Source organism: Marmota marmota, unplaced genomic scaffold (genome assembly GCF_001458135.2).
Source record: "Marmota marmota marmota unplaced genomic scaffold, marMar, whole genome shotgun sequence".
NCBI classification, from domain to species: domain Eukaryota; kingdom Metazoa; phylum Chordata; class Mammalia; order Rodentia; family Sciuridae; genus Marmota; species Marmota marmota.
In genome coordinates, this window is record NW_026000057.1 from 24869066 (window position 1) to 24892061 (window position 22996).

The 22996-nt window shown below is 36.4% G+C and overlaps 1 protein-coding gene across 3 annotated transcripts in view; it reads left to right on the forward strand.

Annotated features, from left to right (window-relative positions):
- Grid2 (glutamate ionotropic receptor delta type subunit 2) overlaps positions 1-22996 on the forward strand; it is a 1429152-nt gene that overhangs the window by 1173692 nt on the left and 232464 nt on the right. For all 3 annotated transcript variants that reach the window (XM_048813623.1, XM_015484559.2, XM_048813622.1), the window contains exon 13: positions 10360-10555. In XM_048813623.1, the coding sequence (XP_048669580.1) occupies positions 10360-10555 (196 nt within the window). The remainder of the gene's footprint in view (positions 1-10359; positions 10556-22996) is intronic.

Below are 22996 nucleotides of genomic sequence, written 5' to 3' on the forward strand. Positions count from 1 at the left end.
CGAAAGTACACAATGCAGCTGCTGCCCCGCTTTGGTCGCGGATCCCACTTACTTGGGACTATTTCCCGCTTTGATCGCGGATCCCACTTACCTGGGACTACGGTGCACCCCCCTGACTGCTGAAAGTTCTGGTTCCCGGGTTTCGGCACCACTTGTTGCGCCCCCTTGCCCGCAAGGAAGATGCAACACTCAGGAATCTTCTTTCAGTAGTTTATTTCAGGCCCTTGATAGTTCTTCTTCTCCTCTCTCGGATGCCCCTCCCAGCCTTCATAAAGCATCTCAAGCCCCAATGCAAAGCAGCCACGTGGAGCTTTCTCATAGGGTGATGAAAAGGCATGCGCCAACTCTCCCAAATAAGGAGTTGTTTGTCACAGACCACAGCGGAGCCAGCGCCATCTTGTAATGGCGACCATAATTTGCATAAACGGCAGAAGCGGCTCACCACAACCTTTAGCCATCAGAAAAAAGAAAATGAAAACTATATTCAGATTCTGGGCCGGACACGGTGGCACATGCCTGTAATCCCAGCAGCTCAGGAGGCTGAAGCAGGAGGATAGCAAGTTCAAAGACAGCCTCAGCAAAAGCAAGGCACTAAGCAATTCAGGGAGACTCTGTCTATAAATAAAATACAAAATAGGTCTGGGGATGTGGCTTAGTGATCGAGCACCCCATGAGTTCAATACCTGGTTAAAAAAAAAAAACTATATTAAGATTCCATCTAACCCCAGTCAGAATGATAAGAAGTAGAATTAGTAGTAGTAGTAGTAGTAGTACTAGTACTAGTAATAATAATAATGGTGAAGCTGTGAAGAAAAAAGAATCTTTATATATATTTGTTGAGAATATAAAGTAGTACAGCCACTGTACCAATAGAATTTGATCTACCATATGATCCAGCTCTCGCACTCCTAGATATATATTTGAAATGAAGTCAATATATAAAAGAAATAACCGGCATGCCTATTATGGTTTGGATATGAGGTGTCCCCCAAAAGCTCACATGTGAGACAATGTAAGACAGTTCAGAGAAGAAATGATTGGGTTACAAGAGCCTTAACCCAATCAGTGAATTAATAACTTGATGGGATTAACTGAGTAGTGACTGAAGTCAAGGTGGGGTGTGGCTGGAGAAGGTGAGGCATTGAGGGCATGGCTTTGGGGTACACATTTGTATCTGGTGAGTGGATTTGCTCTCTCTGTTTTCTGATCATCATATGAGCTGCTTCCTTCCACCACACTCTTACACCATGATGTGCTACCTTATTTTGAGACCTGAGGAATGGAACCTGCTGAGTATGGACTGAGACCTCTGAAACTGTGAGCCCTCAAATAAACTCTTCCTCCTCTATAATTGGTCTTTAAGTCATAGTGAAGAAAAAGCTAACTAAAACAATACCCATGTTGATTGTAGCACTATTCACAATAGTCCAAGGTGCCCATCAATAGATTAATGGATAAGGAAAATAAGGTACATACACACATGGAGTATTGTGCAGCCATTAAGAAGAATGAAATCCTGTTATTTGCAGCAAAATTGATGGAATTGTAGGACATTATTTTAAGAGAATTAGCCAGACCAAAGAAAAAAGTCCTGAAAGTTGAAGCAAGACTATATGGGAAGGGGACTAGGGAGAAAGGAAGAGGGAAGAGTAAGGATAGAAGGGAGTATGGACAAGATCAATGCACAATACAAGCATGTATGGAAATGTCACAGTGAAACCCATTTATTTGTATTGCTGCAGTCCGGCTGCAGCAAAATAACCGGGGGGTGACGAACAACTTGTGTACATTGATACAGCAGGAGTAGGAGCCATTTATTGTAGGACAGGAGGGGTATTTATACATTCCACACAGCTTATCTAATTAACATAAACTAGATACAGCAGTCAACCAATAAGGAACCTCCACACTTAATGGCTCGCTGGCGTTACTTCACAAACCACTCCCTCTGGCAAAATGCCAGGCGCCATCCAGACTTGTTTACAGACCCTAACATGTACAATTAATATGTGTTAATAATAAGATAATAAAGAGAAGTTCAGAGCCCAAGAAGTTATCTTTATCTAAGGTACTCTGTTGTTCCACATAGGGAGGGCTTAGGGACAGGTGAAGGATTCTGACTGAGGATAGGGAGAGGAATAAATCAGAGTGAAGGGAATGCCTGCACCACTTGGTCCATATTCCAGTGTTCCTCCTGGAGCCTCTCATCTGCTGACCCTCCATACATCTCCAGTCTTTGCTCTTCATATGACACCTCCTATAAAGCACTCTGTCTACACAGAAGGTCTTGCTTGGGAAACTCTCCCTGCTTCCCCAAGAATAGAAGTCTCCACCCTCTGCCCTTTCTGGTGTCATTCCAACTTCAGACTTGAGCTTGTTCTTCTAAGGACTTTATGTTGCCCTGAGAAGAGAGCGGTTTTAGCACCAGGGAGAGGAATGAAGACACAGCACATCAGCACTGGAACATCTCCTTAGAGAGACTTGTGCTGGGCTCCACTGATTACCTTCCCCATAATGTACACTTTAAAGCCATACAATCTAATCTATGAGAAGAAGCCCTATTTCTTCCTCTAAAGTCACTTTGACCTTAATCTTTTAAAAACCAAGAAACCTTGTATTATGGAGATAAAGGAATGTTCATCTCTTTCCTGAGCCTGTTTCCTCTCTAAAGCAACACTCTTGGACACAAAAGATGACTCCCTGAGCTCTTCATATGAACCACACCATCTACAAGCTAAACTTCCCTACTTACAGCAAGGAGTTCTATTTACCTCAACATATGCTCTTGGTACCTTTACATTTCATCAGATTTTCATTATTAACTTATATCCGAGGAGTTTGAAAAACTTTCCTGAGGAAAGTTTTACTAAAATGAGAAATGAGGTTTCTCAAAGAACAGCTGGCCATTGGCTATGCCACAGTAGGAGGGTGGACAGCCTATTTCATTCTTCTCTAAGTAGAGCACACACATGGTCTTACTCCTCATTATATAAATATCCTACTAGAAAAAAAAAATCCCTAGGGGTTGGGGTTGGGGTTCAGTGGTAGAGTGCTCACCTAGCATGCTTGAGGCAATGGGTTCAATCCTCAGCACCACATAAATGTAAAATAAAAGATATTGTGTCCAACTAAAACTAAAAAATAAATATTAAAAACTAATTTTTTTAATTCCCCCAAATTAATTTTTCTGTAATACTAATAATACTACCAAAGGTGGCTATTCTCTCCTTGTTCTTGGTATTTGTGTTGTCTTTAACTATTAAAATCATAAATTCTTTTATTTATGTTAATTATTTCAGTTGACAGAGTTAGTTGAGCAATTCTTTTTCATCTTGCTTCTGACATTTCAGTCAAAAATCATTCAGTGAACAACCCACTTCTCTCTGTCTGCACTGTTAGCCTTTAGGAATAGATAGTCCACTTTGTTCCAGGTCTGATGTCTGCCAAAATCATGGTCTATGAGCTCTTCCAAATACCTTTTTCAGTCCTGTTTGTTTGGATTTTCTTTTTTATTTGATTTGCTGCTGAATTTATTTATTTTACATACATGGCAAAATGCTTTGGCAAACAATTCACTGATGAAGCTTTCACAGCTGATTTTGTTGCAAGGGAGATTTCCAAAGATCTCTTGGAGAGGAAAATAAATATATATATATATATATACATTTATACATATATACTTATCTATATATATATGTATATATGTATATATACATATATATTTCTCCCCACCCAAAAATACTTCTGGCCATGATAAATTATCCACTGAATGACTGATAATATATAATTAAAACTCCATTTTTATGCAGTGCTAGTTAAATGGGAATCTGATTTTCCAAGAGTATTTTTCTAGCCAAAACAAATGAGCTTCATTGATTGCTGACTATTTTCCAGACCCAGTGCTTGGTTCTATGTTTCAACAATGAATTTTAAAAACTAAGAAGCATCAGTAACAAGGTGTGTAAAGAAGTAAAGTTTCATAACACAATGCTAAAATGTAACATATGCTGAATGTTAGAAGACCACTCTCTGAAGAGATAGTGGAGTTTGTTCTTAAAGGGGAAGGGATTCACCAGGTAGACAAGGAAGTATCTTTTGTGGAGAAAACATCTACCAAGGTGTGGTAGATTCTAAACTAAGAAATGAAGAAATGGTATGTTTGGCCTAATTGTGACTGTAAATAGGGGAAATGGTTATTTTTAATAATGGAAAATAAAAAGATTTAAGAGAAACTTTTGAAGAATCTTGAAAGCTAAAGAGATGGAAGCATTTTTCTAAGGGCTCTGGGATAAGACATAATTAAACAAGGCAGTAGTACGGTTAGATTTACCCCAAATTACACATTTCCTGAGCATGTGTAATGTTCATATGAAGAACACTTAAGCTGTGGTATGGAGGATGGGTTAGCAGTGGGTTAATGTAGAGACAGGGAAGACTTAGAAATGAGTAAGTAAAAATTCCAAGGGTATTGGCAAAAAAAAAAAAAAAAAAAAAATTAAAGACAATGGCCACAGATTTCAAGACTGGAAAAGTAAAAGGTATAGAATTTGATGACAGATTATATGAAAAGAGAAGTTAGAATGAAAGTCCACAGGTAAAGAAGAATGATTAGCGGAGAATGAGTCTAATTGATAGGAAAATTAGGAAATGGCATTTCTAGAAACCAAGGGAATAGCAGGGAACAAGTAAAACTAATAATAGTAATAATAAAATTAGTAATTGTAATTATTACTAATAGAGCACTTAGAGTGCTAATCACTAAGGAAAATGTCTTACATGCAGTATCTAATTCAAACTTCCAAATACCTCAGCATAAAATTATTATTTCACTCTGTTTAATAGGCGAAAGCAATTGAACTTTGGAGAAACAATTTGCTCAAAGATTGAAACACAAATTAAAGTTTTATGTCTTAAAACCTCTACTCTTAGAAACTGAGAGGTTATTTAGGGATGTGGACAGTACCTCTCAGACACAAGCCTGCCTTATCTAACCGCCCAATCTTGTTTTTCAACACTTTCAGTTGCTTTTTGAGTGTGAAGAGCACATTCTCATTCTGATGGCATGTTAGTTGTCCTTTTAAGTTTAAAATTTTGAATCACTTTTTATGCTAGAAAACCTGCTTCTGCCCTCTTTGCCTAGCAGCTGTCAGCTGCTAGAGCCAATGGACAGCAGTGGGCACTGGGTACTAGGCTGGCTCTTTATGTGGTTGCTACGAAGCCCTGGGGCCCTTGGTTGAGCCCTGGGCCTGCAGCAGTATCTGAGCTTTGACAGAAGCTGAAATCGGTATCCAGAGGAGGAAGCTGGGGAGAGAAGGGCCGGCGGAGAGGCCTGAATGGAGTCGGAGAATGCTTGTCCTATACTCCTTCTAGTCTGTTTTCCACTGTCAGCCCTTTGCCTGAAGTATCAAGTGCTAATCCTATCAGCCACATTTCATTTCTCTCCCTGACCCAAAGAAAAATCCCTTCTGATGTAATAACTTGTGTTGACTTGTTCTGTTCCATTAAAAATTGGATTAGACTTACCCTTCCTGGGATGGAGCTGGCAGATCAGACGTGTCATTTGTTGGTGAGCATTGCCACAACCAAGCTCAATTTAATTTTTTTAAAAGAAGATGATGGTGAGATGGGACAGAGAGGTTTATGGAAGCTCTTCGAAAATTTTTTACGTGGATAACATCAACTCTTTTGTTAAAGGAAAATAGGTAAAAATATGAATGAAAGTTCACTGCACAGGGAATAGTCTTTGGATTTTTTTTTAACTATCTGATAGTTTTAGAAATATAAACATTTTTTAGTGACACATTCATTGTAACATAATTTTGTTAATAAAAGTTATAACCTGCCTAAATAATCCACTATTAAAAAATTTATGACCATTAAGTATCATAGGTTCATTCAACATTGTACTTGGAAGGGAAACCAGACATTGTTCAATTCTAGTTCAATGCCTGAATCTTCTCTTCAACAATGTTACAAAGGGCCATCCTGCCTTCTCCACAAAGAGATATTCATTAGAAATCATTAAATGTGGCCTTATAGGGAGAAAAATCACCATCATCATAACCACAATTGGGACTTTGGTCAGAGGCTGTTATGACAGGTTCTCTCATGATTCTGAGGAGGAATTATTCTCTTCACTTTATAGAAGAAAAAAACTAAGGTTATAGGAGTAACAGATCTGCTCGACATGAAATCCCCCCTACCCAATATAAAAGCTGTTGCTGTCAGTTATATTTAAGACCATCACATATATCAAAATTAGTTTGAAGTTCTTGAAGGGGTTTAAATGTTTATTCTCATGTAAAGAGTTTAAAATCAGTGTAGGTCCACTTAAATTCCTAAAATTTATTTCCACAGAATTTCCCTAAATTGCCAGTTCCTTGGTGTATGTAATATTCATATAAATAGCTACATGATGCTTATCTATTCTCTATCAGCATTGTTTTGTGCCATGGGTTGATATCAGTTTGATAGGAGAACAGAATGGGAAATAAATGAATCTTAGCTTGTTAAAAAAAAAAAAAAAACAAGGCTGGTTAGTGTGGCAAACATTTGCTTTCTTTTATCATTTACCACTTACAGTCACATGCTTTCAATTTTCACTCTGTGTGAACGTGTGACACGGGTAATGTGTCTGGGGTGTGGGGAGCTCAGGTTTAATAGATTCACAGAGTGAGCATTCATTGAGTGGTGTGTGGGTTACAGGGAGAAAAATGGAGTGTATTTTGAGTGTATTCACAGCTCTATTTTGAAATGTTCTAGATTCCCTCATTCCTTCTGCAACCTGGGAAAACATTGCCTATTGTTAGGAAGAAATGTTAATATTCACCATGGTAAATTAATTTATGTCTTAGGTGCTTATGGATGATTCTAGGATTGCTTTGCATTTTAAAGCAGTGATTGGCCCTATTTAAATAATATTCACTCAGCATTTGACCTTCAGATACAACTTTTAAGTATTACAGCTTGTAGAATAACCTAATAGATTCCTTTCAGTGGTTCATAACATAGGCCATCACATTTCTGCCCTTGCTCTAAAATCTTATTAGCATGAAAAAAAAACCAAGATGGCTCCTCATGATAGGCACTCCTTTTCTATGTTGGGCTCCTAAAACAGCCTTCTCTTTCTATGATAAGCTGTTTGTGTTCACTTCATTTTGCTTCAGTCATTTTATTTTTGTCACCTTTGGTGCTGTCTTGGTGTGCTATAATGGAACGACACTGAATCCGACAAGCTGTAATTTTTATTGCAGGCATGTCTCAAGGCAAATTTATACACTGAACTTGATATCAGAAACTACTAGAGGGAACATGCCTTTGTTCTAAATTACAAAATGCTCTTCTGTTCTAAACTTGAAGCATGTTAAAAATAAGCTGCCTGTTTTCTGACATCAGGAACTTCATATAGGCAATATATTCAGATATTCCTTTAAAATTTCATTGTATACAAAACGGTTTCACCAACTAAACTGGGATAGTATAAATCTATATTCAGGTTTTAAAACTAATATTTAAGGTGAAGCTGTGAAACAGAAAACTGTTTATATTAAAGACCCCAACATTTACCAGGCATGGTGGTACATCTTGTAATCCTTGCGAGTGGGGAGGTTGAGACAGGAGGATTGCAAGTTCAAAGTCAGCCTCAGCAACTTAGCAACATCCTCAACAACTTAGCGTTATAGATCAGTGGTAAAACACCCTCAGCATTAAATTCCTAGTATAAAACAGAAATAAAGAAAGAGAGAGAGAGAGAGAGAGAGACAGAGAGAGAGACAGAGAGAGAGACAGAGAGAGAAAGAAAGAAAGAATTCCAATATTTGATTTCTGTTTTCATGGAAGGCTAAGAGGAAACATAAATTTATTGAACTGTGTTTTATAGTGTGACTCTTTGGGCAAGCTTGTATTTTTAGATACAGGCAAAAAGGAAAAAAAAAAAAAGAAAGAAAAAGAAAAAATTCACCCTAAACTAAAATCTCACCTCTGCCAAATTGAAGCCTTTGACAGTTATAATCAAGACTGATTGTCAGAACTGCCAAGCAGCAAGTAGTTGATCATATGCTGGTAGGGTTTCTGGTAAACCATAACATGGACCTTCAAGTTCCATATGGTACTATGTACGACTACTTCACCTTGAACATAGAGCAAATATTGCAAGAGAAATACAGAAATAATAGTAAGTATCTTGCATTTGAAACACTGTGACCTTAGAAGCACACAGACCTACATTTTAATCCTAGCTCTGACCCTCCCTGATTTTGCATTCTAAATTACTTATTCTTTCAATCTAAAAGTTTCCTCATTGAGAACATGGTGAAAACAGTTCTGAAGCTTGCATTTGTAGAAGTTGAATCAATGGAGACTGTTATAACCTGTATAGATATATTTTATTCTTCTTTCTGTATTACCATTTTAGAGTTCCTTCAACCACACAGTGGAAAATACATTGAAAATATTGTGTATTTAATACAGCTTTGCATCCATTGCTAGAAAATCAATAAATTAGCAGTAATTAGCAGTAATTTTTTCTCTTGAAACAAAATTCTTATTGTTACAATATCACCAAGATAATTATGATATGTCCCAAAAATAAATACCCTGTCCCTCTAGCATTAAGTTGTATTCTATCTACATGCAACTCACTTTTTTCTTGCTTTTGCCCTCAATTATTCATTTACATTGTCACTCTAGTTATCTTTTGAAAAATGCTAGAATTAATTTAGTAGTTGTAGAATATTCCAGAAAATTCTCATCAAATCATACTTTTTAAGTGCATTATTTACACAACAAATTGGTAAAGCAAAAAAGAAATTATTACTGCAGTATTTTCTTTGGAGTAAATGATATGTATCAACAACACAAAATTCAACAAAATGCAAATTAAATCTTGCTGAAAGTTATAGTTAGAAATTGATATAAATATACCTCTAACAAACAGGACCTATAATTTATTTTATGCCACACAGTTTTGCACATGATGGAGATTAGTGAACTTAAGAATATTCCCAATTCTTTGTCCAATGCAAGTGTTGGTTTTAAAGACCCTCAGGAAATCATTAGTTAACTCCATTTAGAAACAAACCAAAGGTCAGAAGTATACATTACATTTGATTCATGGCTCATGTTGTGGAGTACCTGGTGCATTTTTTCTTGTTCAAAATATGGCATAGTGTTTCAAAGCATCTGCTCCCATTCTTAGAAGTTAGTTGGAAGCATGCTAGCATTTGATATTGAACACTATGTCAAAGCCATATTTATTCTTAAATGTCAGTCATTAAAGTTGTTCACAAACACAAATTCAATGAATTCCAAGGAGTAGTACCAGATTCTCCAAATCAGAAATTATAGAGTGGCTCTGTAACCCAAATTTAAGGAAATTGACCACCAGACTAGAAATGGATAACCTGGGATAAATAAATGCCATCTCTAACTCAAAGATGGATTTGAAAATCCTCGATCATTATCCAATAACCAAGAAAGCTGAAAATATATTCTGCTGCCAGGAATATGAAAATTGTCCTATTTGACTACAAATAGAAGTCAATATTCCTCTCCATCCCTCCTTCCCTCCCTCCCTCCCTCTCTCTACTACACACATACACACCACACACAATCAATCACACACATATACAAAAAAAGAGCAAATATTGCAAGAGAAATAATAGTATCTTGCATTTGAAACACTGTGACCTTAGAAGCAGACAGACCTACATTTTAATCCTAGCTCTGACCCTCCCTGATTTTGCACTCTAAATTACTTATTTTCTCAACCTAAAAGTTTCCTCATTGAGAACATGGTGAAAACAGTTCTGAAATGAGGCACTGCTATAAGGATAATACATGTCAATTGCCTGATATGTGCAGTAGCCACACCATAATAATAACTATCAATACTAATTGTTAAACATGCATTTATTTAAAAACATGTTGTTGATGTAAAATGTAATTATTTTATAAAACTATTAAAGGCTTGACAACTAAAAGAACATAGGCTAATGATTATACTTAAAATTAACTATTAAATTATTTATGATTACATAGCAATCTAATTTAATTTGTGATCATTTTAATGGTATTACTAGATTTCTTTTTCCCCAGTGACGGTCTACCAAAACAGTATGCATTACCACTAAAAATTTTCACCTCTTCTTCAATGATTACTATTTTATCTCATAATTTGTTACATATATCCTAACATCAGTTCTCCTTATACATTTTGTCTCACTATTAAGAGACAACAAAATAATCAAAACAATTTTTAAAATCTATCTTCTCATATATTGCCCTTTTCTTTTTTGAATTTTACTTTCACTTGAAAATAATCATTATGTCCTCTGTCTCTCTTTTCTCCAAATAATCAAGGTCTCTTCAGGACCTTTCCAAGCAAACAGACATCCCCTATGGCACAGTCCTGGACTCTGCAGTATATGAGCATGTCCGCATGAAGGGACTGAATCCTTTTGAGAGGGACAGCATGTACTCCCAAATGTGGCGTATGATCAACCGAAGCAATGGATCAGAGAACAATGTCCTGGAGTCCCAAGCAGGCATTCAAAAGGTATTGGCCATGGTTTTTCATTAGTAATCTTTACATGTTATTTTTCATGTTGGAATTGCTAAGTAGAAATTTATTTCTTGTTTTTTGTTAACTCTAACATAGAATTTTCAGGTAAATTGCAGCTTCTGTTGATTTAAAGAAGGTTTTGAAACAATTCAGTGCATCAGGAGAGGAATTCAAAGTCTTCTGCAGTGTCTTAACAGATCCATTTCCCATGGACTTTCTAAACTAAAAAACATGTGCTGATATTTTGTTCTGAAAAGGATTAAGGCATTATAAACATGAAGACTAAAAAGTTTTTACAAATTCCTTTCCATATATCATTCAGTTTATACAATTCTTTTAAATGACTCAGGGTATTTTCTACACTGCATTTGTTTTTAGATTAAAACTTTATCTTGTGATTATGTGAAGCTATTTCAAAGCAAAATTTAATCTTGTCAACAAATAACATGCCTATAAATGTCCGTTTCTATTTCTGAGTGTGAAAAATCTTTATATACATCTTGTATTTCTATAACCGTTATTTAGAAATAACAGACAAAAAAAAAAGCTTAGAAAGGCTTTTCACCTTTTTTGAACAAGCTAGTTTTTATTCTGGACCATAGTTTATTTACATGGATACTAAAGCAGTTCAGGCCCTAGCAATCTCTGTGTGAGAACTGAATGGTTTTTGCTTAAAATTGTGTCCAGGAGCTAACCTATTGAAAGTCAACGTGATCCCCCATTCAACAAAGAATTATGGAATGAATGAATGAGTGAATGAATGAATGAATGTCAAAATGGCAGCAATAATGCTCTGTACATTTCCTCTGTGATCTTGTGCAGCAGAATAATTGGACCCCTAGTCTGAGTTTCTTGTTCAGAAGGCAGATGTTATACGAGAGAATATTTTAACTATTAAAATTCCCCAGCCATAGGCTCCAACATTACTCTCAGCCTTCCATGTGATGCCCCTTATCTGCTTACCACTGTCTCCTTGGCCACTAGAGTCACCACATTGATGTCATTCTGTTGAGAAGTGACAATGCTAAGGTAAACCTCTAAGTACTAACAATGCCTTTAAGGAAGTGGATATTCTACAATCAGTGAATATCCTGTTAGCAATGGCTTCTAAGTCCTTTGCCCTCATTATAAGAATCCCAGTTTCCCAGGGGCCATGCATTTACCCTAAAATTTTTTTCTTTCTTTTTTTTCTAATGAGGACCATTGGCTCCAGGAAGTTCACAGGGTGTCCTTAGTTAGTAGGGAGGAGAGTAGGAGAGGTGGATCTGGTGTGTGAATGAATACATGTTTGGGGGGTAAGAGAAAGAAGGAAGACATTTTAGGATATAGATGAATTTCAACTCTAAAATGAGAAGGCTAAATGGTTTAGGAGGAAGTTTTTGGTTTTTTTCTTTTTTTGTTTGTTTGTTTTTTTCGTTATATTGTCTAACGTTAAAAAGAAGATTTCTCCCTGAGGATTAGTACAGATAAAAATTCAAATTTTATATTTCAATTTCATTTTAGAAGCCAAATCTCCCCATGCCTAATAATCTCTTTCTATACAGTATTATTCCAGAGATATTTCATTTTCTTTTCTTTTACTAGATAGCTGTAGTCTAACTAAATATTTTTTGAAAATGTACATAGTCACTCATTCATTAATTTGTTCTTTCATTAAATATTTATGAAGTACCAATTATATACCAAACACTGATCTAGGAACTGGAGATAAATTCAGCAACAGAGAAATAGGCACTAGATTTATAAAATAGAGTCTGTAAGGAAAATAAAAGGGAAGTGAAATGTGAATAAATAAAATGTTTAAAATTGTGATAAATACTATAAAATTTTTAAAAACATGAGATTTGCAAGCACATCAACGTGACTTTGAATCTAGCTCATTTTTTTTAAATAAAATGTGTACACATGACTAGCTAGGTAGTGCCTAGACCTTCAGAGTTTCATAACAGATAAGCATTCCTAATTCTCCCATCTTTTGTCAAAGCTAATTAAGGTAATTTATGTATGATTTAATAAAACAGTATGATTAGAGCCATAAGCCTCTCATCAGATGGTCCTGAAGATTACCTTAGACAATGTATTTGTGAGAGATTGGTAGCTACAAAGCTTTATTGCTCAATATTTCCTAGTGTTAACTTAAAATTATGACATAATAAAAAAGAAAACGCAGTGAAAGAAGTGGAGAACAATTTTTATCTTCTGATAATATGCTGATAAAGAGGGCTAATAAGTTTAAAACCAAAAAATCAAGGCCTCAAATATTTATTATACCGTATTTCTTCTGTTTCCTGATTTACTAGCAGTCTGGTGAAGAATGCCTTTACACATTTAACAGAAAATATCTCAGTGAAATTTGTTTGTATTATATATTTCTTTCACCCCAGGCAGAGGCAGCTGAAAATTGTTTGGGCAGAGAATAGGTCACAATAATGAAATGTACTTTGGTTCAGTTTGCAAGGTTTTGACCAGCTTCAAAATTAAAAAACAAAATCAACCAACAAACATACAATAACCTCCTAACCTGCTATTCTCACTGGAGGTTCATGAAATCGAGAACTCCAACGTGAAGTGTGACTGTAGATTCTTCGAGCAACTCAAATTGCACACCTCACAAAGCAGCTTCCTGTTCTCTATTATTGATTTCTAATTTGTGTAGACAGAAAAGACTTCAGAGGTCTTCTAGGTCAACATTCCACAAAAGGCCAAACTTATTCTACAGTATCTTTGACAAGAATCCACATATCCAGTAACTGCCTTCCAGGAAAACCTGCATCACTGTGAAACAAAGTCCTCATGATCTGTAACTTGAAAGAGATCTCATTAATAATGTGCAGGCTGTGTTTGTTTTTAATTGTGTTACTAGTCTCATTAAGTTTCTCTTACTTAAAGGTGGATCCTGATTCCATCTAACATTTTTGTTCCACTGGTACCAAGAAAATCTGTATAAATGAGCATTAAGTAGATAAGTTTTGACTTACTATTCTTGTGAGACATTCGCCTTCACTGAACAATACTAATTAAACTACAACAAATTTGTTTCTATCTTGCTCTGCCTAGGACCTTTTGCATAAATAGAAAAAGTTCTGATTCAAATAATGTAACAGAATTTTTTCAGACATTCAACAATTATTTACCAAGCATCTTCTATGTGTTAGGGGTTAGTCACTGGGGTGAAGAGAAATGTAAACAAATGCCTTCATGGAGTGTGCATTCTAACCAGCTCAGCAGACAATAAACAAAGTAAGTAAAGGATGTTATACCTTCAGTAGTGAGAAGTATTAAGGAGAAAAGGTACAATGGAAGAGGGAGGTAGGGAATATGGAGGAGCAGAATGCTCTGCTTTATTAGATCAGTGACCAAGGAAGGTTTCACTGAAAAAGTAACATTTGAACAAAAACTTGAAGTAAAGGGGCAAGGGCAACAGGTGGAGTATAGGATATCTGATTGAAATGCTTCCAGACAGAGGGTCAGCTAGTGCAAAGGCCTTAAGGTAGGAGCATTCCAGAATGTTCCAAGACCATAAAGGAGGCCAGTGTGGGTACAGCTATAAGGGATAATATCAGAAATATTAGAAGCTCAGAGAAGTGGAGGGTTAGAATGTAAAGAGGATACAACTCATGTAGGGACTTACTCCTCAAATTGTGGACCTATGAACTAGCAGCATCAGTATTTCCGGAGGGCTTTTTGGAAGTGCAGACTCTTAAGCCACTACCACCAGCATTCCGAATGTGGATCTCATTTGACAAAATCTGAACATGATTCACATGCATGTTGAAGTGTGATTTGGAAACCAAGGCTGTATAAAACATTCTAAGTTGGCTTTTACATGTGGGATATTGCTATGGTTTGGATCTGGACTGTCCCCCCAAAAGCTCATGTGTTAGGCAATGCAGCAATATTCAGAGGTGAAATGATTGAATAGTGGGGAGTGTAACAGCATCAGTCGACTTGATGGATTATTATTTATTTGAATAAATTACTGGGTGGTAACCCTAGGCAGGTGGGGTATGACCAGAGGAAGTAAGTCACTGGGGATGTGGCCTTGAGGACTATATCTATCCCTAGCCCCTTCCTGTGCCTCTCCCCGCTTCTTTGCAGCACAAGATGAGCAGCTTTGCTCACCACATCCTCCATCATGAGATTTCTGCATTTTCTGAAAACATGAGATGACCCAAAATAAATCTTCCCTCCTTTAAGTTGTTTATGTCAAGTATTTTGGTCATAGCAACAAGAACCTAACTAACAGATATGAATCTTTAGGGGTTTTGAATATAATATTAATATGATCTGACTCATATTTTGGCAAATCATATGATTATTGCACTGGGAAAAACTGAAGGTGGCAATATGAAAGATGGAAACAAGTTAGGGGGCTATTCTGCTGACTCCGCAACATTCTGAAATTATGCCATGGAAAGTCCATCCCTGTTAGAACCCAAATACATTTTAGAATGCTACAAATTTAAGGAGTTATTGGCATTAGACCATTAATGGAATTTAGTCTGTCATATTACTTTATAACAGACAGGGGCATAAGACAGGTAATTTCTGAGAGTGGATGGTAAAATTTCCAGGTAAGGACTGTACCAGGAATGAAGGATCTGTGAACAACACTGAAACAAGAAGTCCCTGATTATTATTATGAAGCCAATATTAATTTGCTGGAAACCTATTATAACCCACGTAGTAAAGAACAAATCATTCTAGAAATTGAGCAATGATCAACACTAGGGAAGTCAATAAAAATTATTGTTGGTAGAATTAGAACTTCTGTCCTGGACAGAGGACCACAGTGGTATGCAAATAATACTACAGATAACAAAGTCCAAAAGTGTGTGGTAACAGGAAAATGGATGGTAGTGCCAGGTAGCAGCAGTATTTAATCAGAAGGACAGCATCAATTTATCAGCTCAAGAGCAGTACAGTATAAGAAATATCATTACTGGAGGAACAGGTAAGGTCCAGAGAGGGCATCAAGCCAAACCACTGGACCCAGCACTAATCCTATTCAGAAAAATCAAAGACTAGCAATGGAAGCCAAAACAAAAGTCTAAACAATATGGTCAATATCATGGATTTTGAAAAACAGCCAGACCCTATAAACTGTTGAGTTAAGCCTATCCCTGTTTTATTCAGTTTGGCTGAAAAACTAGGTTAAAAGAACCTTCAATTTTGCAAACTCATTTAACACATAATCACCTATTATTTACCAGGCAATGTTCTAGGCAATGAAAGGTACAACAGAACAAGCAAAGTCTCTGTGCCATCACAGATTCTAGTGTAGTAAAGAGAAGACAACAGAAATCACATAAACATATGCTATAAAGAAAAATTGGAAGAATAAGAATGAAAGAGAACAGAAGCAGGAATATCACATATAAAATGGTCTGGGAAGTCCTCTTTGAAAAAGTGAAATTTGAGTAGAGCTCTGAAGGATGACAGTGTGTGAGACATGCAGATAGTGGGGAGAAGAAGGGAACAGGAGGTGTTCCAGGTAGAGGAAATCTCACTTCAAAATTCCTGAGGCAGAGACCAGGTGGGGTGAAGAATGTCAAGGCCAATAATTCACAATAGCTAAACTGTGGAGCCAACCTAGATGTCCTTCAGTGGATGAATGGATTAAAAAAACGTGGCACATGTACACAATGGAATTTTACTCAGCAATAAAAAAGAATAAAATCATGGCATTTGTGGGTAAATGGATGGCGTTGGAGAAGATAATGCTAAGTGAAGTTAGCCAATCCCCCCAAAACACATGCTGAATGTTTTCTCTGATATAAGGAGGTTGACTCATAGTGGGGTAAAGAGGGAAAGCATGGTAGGATTAATTGAATTCTAGATAGGAAAGAGGGGTGGAAGGGAAAGAGAGGGGGCAGAGGATTAACAAGGATGGTGGAATGTGATGTACATCATTATGCAAAGTACATGTATAAAAAAATTGTATCTAATTCAAATAAAGATAATTTTTTAGGGGGAAAAAAAGAATAATCCTGACCTAAAAAATAAATAAATATTAAAAAAAAAAGAATGTCAAGGCCAATGTGCCTAGAACAGGGTTCACAGAGAGGGGTTGGGGTTTTAGGGCCAAAAGACAGGAGATCAGATCAGAGTGAGAGGTGGCTGGATGGAAGCTGTTAAAATGGCTGATGCTTTGGACTTCACTAAAGTTCAAATTGCATCTTAATTGGAAATGGCAGGCAATAGGATTTCTTAAGTCCCATTCAAGTGGTTCAGAATCATTTATCTGTAATATTCTGGGAGCCTTTTCGATGACCTTGGCTTTACTCCGAGATTGGGATCCAGTGCAGGGGTTTGGAGTGATATGATATAACCCTTTTTAAAGGTTTACTCTGGCGCTGTATGGAGAACAGGGGGGTTGAGGATGGAAACAGGGAGACCAGTGAGGAGGCCACTGCAGTAATCCAAGTAAGACTCAGTGATGGCTGGCCCTGAGTGGTAATGCTGGAAGTGGTGACAAGTGACTGAATTTGAATATGTTTTGAAGGTAGCTCTGATTTTCTAAAAGATAATAATTGGGAGGTGAAAAAAAGTAATTGACATCAAATTCAATGTCTTTGGCCAGAGAGACTGGAAGAATGAAATTGTCATTCATTGAAATTGGAGAAACTAAGATTAAAACAGGTTTAAGAAGCCAAATGATAATTTGTCCTTAACATAGTAATTAATATGAAATTAATTAACTAATATAGTTATCTGGTTGATGTTTACAGACAAAAGGCTGAATGAAGTAGCCAAGAATGTGAGTATATCTAGCGAAGAAAGATGTGTGAAGACTGATGCTAGGACAATCTCATATTTAAAGGAAGGCAAGCTAGAAAAGAGCTCAGGGAAGGATCCACTATTGAGACAGGAGGAAAATCAAAAGAGTGATTTTAGAAGCGAATGATAAAAAAGGGAGGGGGGTTCAAAAAATCTGAAGATCCACAATCTGTCAAATAATACCTATCAATCAAATGTGAGTAAGACTGAGAACTAATGTTTGACTTGATAACCAATAGCCACTACCCACTAGTGACCTTGGCAAGAACAAGTCCAGTAGAAGAAAAAGATAAGAAATCATAATTAAATTGGAGAGGAAAAAGAATTAGAAGAAAGGAAGTGAAAATTATGAGAATAGACAACTTTTTTAATGGAGTTTTGCCCGAAGGAAATGCCTACTAATGAGAAGGGGTCCTGGGACTGGATGTGAGGTTTGGAGAAAATTTTTAATGAAAGAAAACATATATAATATATTGGAAGTCTGATAAAGATAGGTAAATTCACGATTTGGGAGAAATACATGAGAACTGCTGGGAAATTTGAGTAGGAAATAAGTCCTGGGATCCAGTATACAGGTGAAGAGTTTGAACTGAGAAGCACAATCCATCCATAGTAGAAGAGAAAAGGGAGAGCATGTGTGCATGCGTGCAGATAGCTTGGAAATGTGGTGGCAGGAGTGTATGGAGGCTCATCATCAAAGTCTAAGCAGCAGGACAGAAAATCTGGAGACTTAGTGTGGGGGTTGTAATTCTGGGGAAAAGGGAGAAAAGTAGACTAGTGGGCTTCTTAGATAAGACTAAGTGCCCTTTTGCCATTGGCCATAACCAGTCGGCATGATTCTGAGGTTTTTCTGTAGTCAATTTCGGCTGCCTGAGTGTAAGTCAGCATGAAGTAGGGTTCACTGGAATTGGTGTTTACCAGGTAAGTATGGTAGAGATAAGGAAGTTGAGTATATACCCCCCAAAAGTGATTATTATTATGGATCATGGAATCCAATCTGTGTAAAAGGAAGCAGTGACATAAGGGGGATTGAAGACACCAAATGAATGGCAGGAAGAGTGGATTTTAGGCATGAATGGAAAAACATGGGAGTCAGTGAGCCAGATGGTAGAATTGGAAGTCATAATAAGTTAGTTCTGAGATGACATTTGAAATTGAGATAACAAAGAGTGCATTTATTGAAGATGATCCAACGTGGGAGTGAGTAGCTGAGACAAAAGAAAGACAAGCTCTTTGGAGAAAAAGAAGCCAAGAGATTGAAAGTCAAGTACTGGAAAAGAATTTTCTTTGTGAAGAATCAAATCACCAAGAATAAACAGAGTTTGTATTTAAAAGAGTGACAGAAAACCAAGTGATAAAACCAAACAGTGTTGGGGGAAAGACAAAATCTCGGTTGTCACAGCAAGACTGAGTAGCAGGTAATATAGTCTGATAACAGGAACTTCAAAGCTGAAGGACTTGAGAGACAAGGGTCTTAAGTAGTTTGAGTGGCAAGAAGGATACCTACTCCTAATCCAGCTGAAGTGTCACAAATGTTATAGCAAAGAAAAATAGGCACCATTTGAGAAAACCTTAAGTAACAGTCCCAGTGATGTAGGACAGATGAGGTGAGGCTGGACATCCAAGGAATTTTCGGGAAGCAGGTTTACATAAACTGCAGTGGTCCAGAGGGGCTCATACTTAAAAATCTCTGGACCCTGAGTCTGAAAATTCTTTTAGATTTATACTCAATGAGGTGGTTGGGTTGCATGTCAGTGGGTGGGAACTTAACAGTTACTTTTTGTGCCATATTCCTAGGCTAGACAGAGATTTCACACGTTTTGTCTGCAAATCCAGCATTTACAATAAAGAGGAAGCTTTAAACTCCATTGAGCTCTCTGCAGAACTCCTATGAAATCCTGTTGACATTCTTTCAAAAAAAATCTTTCTGACAAGAGGAGAAGCTTAATAATGGTGCAGGGTCTTTTGGGTGGAGGTGTCTGGTCCACTTCACCAGAGTATAAGCAGTTTCTAGTTAGCAAAAGAAGGTGTATTTAAAAAAAAAAAAAAAAAAACTGGTGGCTATAGGTAAGGTGACTACATGTACATGTTTGCTTGGGCTAGTCTCAGCTTTTCCAGTTTCTCCAGCATTATTCACTGCATCCCCTTTTTCTCCAAAGAGTCTTCCCATTAGAAAAAAAAATGTTATTTAGTATATAACTAAGTGATCTGCATAGAGCAAAGTGGAAGAATCTGAGGAAGAATTTAAAAACTAATCAAAATCAGGGGATATGCAGACCCATAGTAATGAAAAATATATATAAGTAGTGACCTAGAAGCCTTGGAATTTGCATGATGGTGGGCATTTGGGATATAGGATCAATGTGGGCTGGAGGGTGTAGGCTCATAGGTTGATGAGTAGATGAGTGTGAGGTGCGGGTGCCCATGTTATCAAGAGCATACTGAGGCATGGGGCCCCTCTTTATTCCAACAGCAGGTGAAAACCTGGCTCACAGCAGTCTTACTAGCAGATGGGAAACTTGAGGGCTTTGCTTCCTACAGCTCAGTGAAGCTGGGATAGGTAGCAAGTGACACAGACTTGACTTGAGGATGAAGTGCATATCAAGATATATAAAGGAAAAAAGGACAAGAGATGAAAACAGATTTCAACTGTGACACAGTTTTACACATAGTTAGTCCTGGTCTTCGGTACCTCAAACCCATGAACTGCACTGGCCATATCCTCTTTTCTGTTTGTTCCACACTCCCTCCTCTTAGAGCGTCAATTGGTGTTGAGTAAAAATGCCAAAGTAGATGATAATTAATGAGCCTGCAGCAGGAGGCTGTAAGAACTAACTTGAGTTTCAATGAGCAATTTGGTAATAAACTGACAGGGTGCATGACCTTGAAATGTGGGTTAGGCCCTTATTACAGAAAAGAATAATCAAACTGAACCATGCTTGGAGGAAAAACAAAACAAAATACAAAACAGCTCTGAGCTATGAAAATGCCAAGCCTGAGCTCTCATAGCAGTAGCTTGGTGTATTTGCTACATTTGCCCTTTTGCCAAATGATTCCAACAAACAATATATTATTCACTTTAGCACTTCACCCTGTAGCTGGGAGTTCACCTCCCACTGGTATATTTTCTGATTTCCAGAAATCAGAGTTTTTAGGACTAGGTCACCAATAACACAATGAAAGAAGAGACCTGCGCCAGCAGAACAAAAAGACAGAGAGATCATTTTCAACATCCCTGCTACTGCATTTTGCACTTTTTTCTCATTATTACTAGTTTTTAAAACCTGTTTTATTAACAATCATCCTTGTGGATATTTGAAATCAAAATCAGGTGTTTTCTCAGAGAGGAGAGGAGAAATCTAGCACCATAAACTTCTTAAGCAGTTGTTAAGTATCTTAAGTTTGAATTTGTCAGATTTTATAGCACACACACAAAGTACAGTATAAATAAATATTTTTTCAAGATTTTGAGTTACAAACACACACACATGCACATTTTGATTCTATATACCACAGTGGGTATTGATGAAAATAATGACATATTTTACATATGTAAATATAACAGCACCAGATGACACTACCAACCTACCATTGGCAAGGCATGCACTTTTAATAGTTTTTATAGTGGGGAAAAAGTGTATTTTTAAGCCCATGATGAAAGCCAGGTCTGCCACAATTCTCATTTTTATTAGCTAAATTCATTTCTAATCCATCCATTCATTTGCTTCTTCCTTTCCTCAACATTTACTCAGTGGCTGCTAAATTAGATGCAAAAATAATAGCTACCAGAAAGAGAGTTGTATGAGATACTATGAGAACATAGAAAGAGGTTTAGCTTAGCCTGGGGAATGAAAGTAGTTTAGGTCAGTGAAGGCTTCCTAGAAGAAGTGGTGTTGAACTTAGAATAAGGAGAATTTAATTAAGTCAAAGGGAGATAGCAATTAGTGGGTAGAGCGGAAACAGCCTGAACAAAGGCATGAAGGTAAGCGGATCACAGCATGTGCAAGAAACTAAAAGGAATTAGAGACTAAGGTGCACAATAAGGTGACAGAGGAGGGAGGTGCCACCTGTGCCGCGGAACTAAGACACATACAGGGTCATGTATCATCTGAACTTGCTAATTGGACATTAATCACATAATTCTAACTAAATGAGCAGAGATGTGAAAAGAATAACCAAGATGTTTGAAAAGAAATGTCTGGATTGGAAAGAACATATAGACACTTTGAATCTCAGTTTTCTTTCATATATTTTTTTTAAATTGTGGAAATGGAATTGACGAATTGTAAGATGATTTTTTTCTGGAACATTAATTAGTGAGTGTTAGGACTCTAATTTCAAACTGTTGAATAACCACATGAAAGAAGTACACCCAGGGTAAATTGCAGAAGCCCCTAACAGCAACACAAAGCCTCTGCTTTTAGTTCTGATTTAACACACATCTACCCTTTCAAACAGGAAAAAAAAAGAAATTCTGAAGTAATTTTAAATTTGGATTTCCCCAGGATGGAAAAAATGAATAGGTACATCTTTGACTCCTGGTGATTCCATTCTACTTACAAACTTCTTTATCCAAGAAATACATTAAATGGTGCATTGCTATTGTTTAGTTCTTACTAAAAGACTACTTGCTAAATCAGAAAATTCACATATATTTCTAAAAATTTCTGTTGGCAAAATAAAATAGAAAAAAACTAAAAATCATAATCCTATCAGAATTTTAAAATCAGTTCAACTCTAGCCATCCCATTTCACACCATGATAAACCTCTCCTGCCTATATCTTTTTAAATTTCTCTCATAAACATCTTTCAGTTTTGCATATACTATCCATACTTTTTAAATACCCTCAAAATATTTCATGAATTTTTAATATTTATCAGATCACTGTCCTTTGAAAGTTGCATTTATTTTCTCTTAAAACATCTATAATTAATATATACATTTTATATATCTAAATTTTCTTAACAATACTGTCCCCAAATTGGGTTTTTAGGTGGCTTAAAGGGTATGTGCAGATGCACAGATTTAATAACTCTTCTCAACATAGTCTAAAACTATGCCAATTTCTACTTCTGTCAATAAATTAACAGTGTCTCTACTCCCTACTTTCTTACCAGAATTTGTCAGCTTTAAATAGTATTATTCTTATTTTTCCATTTTGATTCAAAATGATCAATGAAATATAGCTCATTTTAATTTTCATCTTTCCGATAGTTAATAAGATGGAACATTTTTAAAGGTGTATTTTTATACATCATCTATGGATTTATTTGGATCTTTTTCTTTGGATTAAATAAATTGAAATACCTCCTTTTAAAATATTGATCCTGGTACAGTGACGCATGCCTGTTATCCCAGCAACTCAAGCAGCTGAGGCAGGAGGATTTTGAGTTCAAAACCAACCTCATCAGCAACTTAGCAGCGAGCCCCTGTCTCAAAATTAAAAAAAAAAAAGTGGTGTGTGTGTGTATACACACACACACACACACACATAGATAGATAGAAAGATAGAGCACTAATGTTAAGAAAAAATATATATATATCCTTAAGGCTTTTCTATTTACATTCATGTCTATATATATATATATATTTATTTATTTATATATATAAATTAAATAAATTGAAATACCTCCTTTTTATATATATATATATA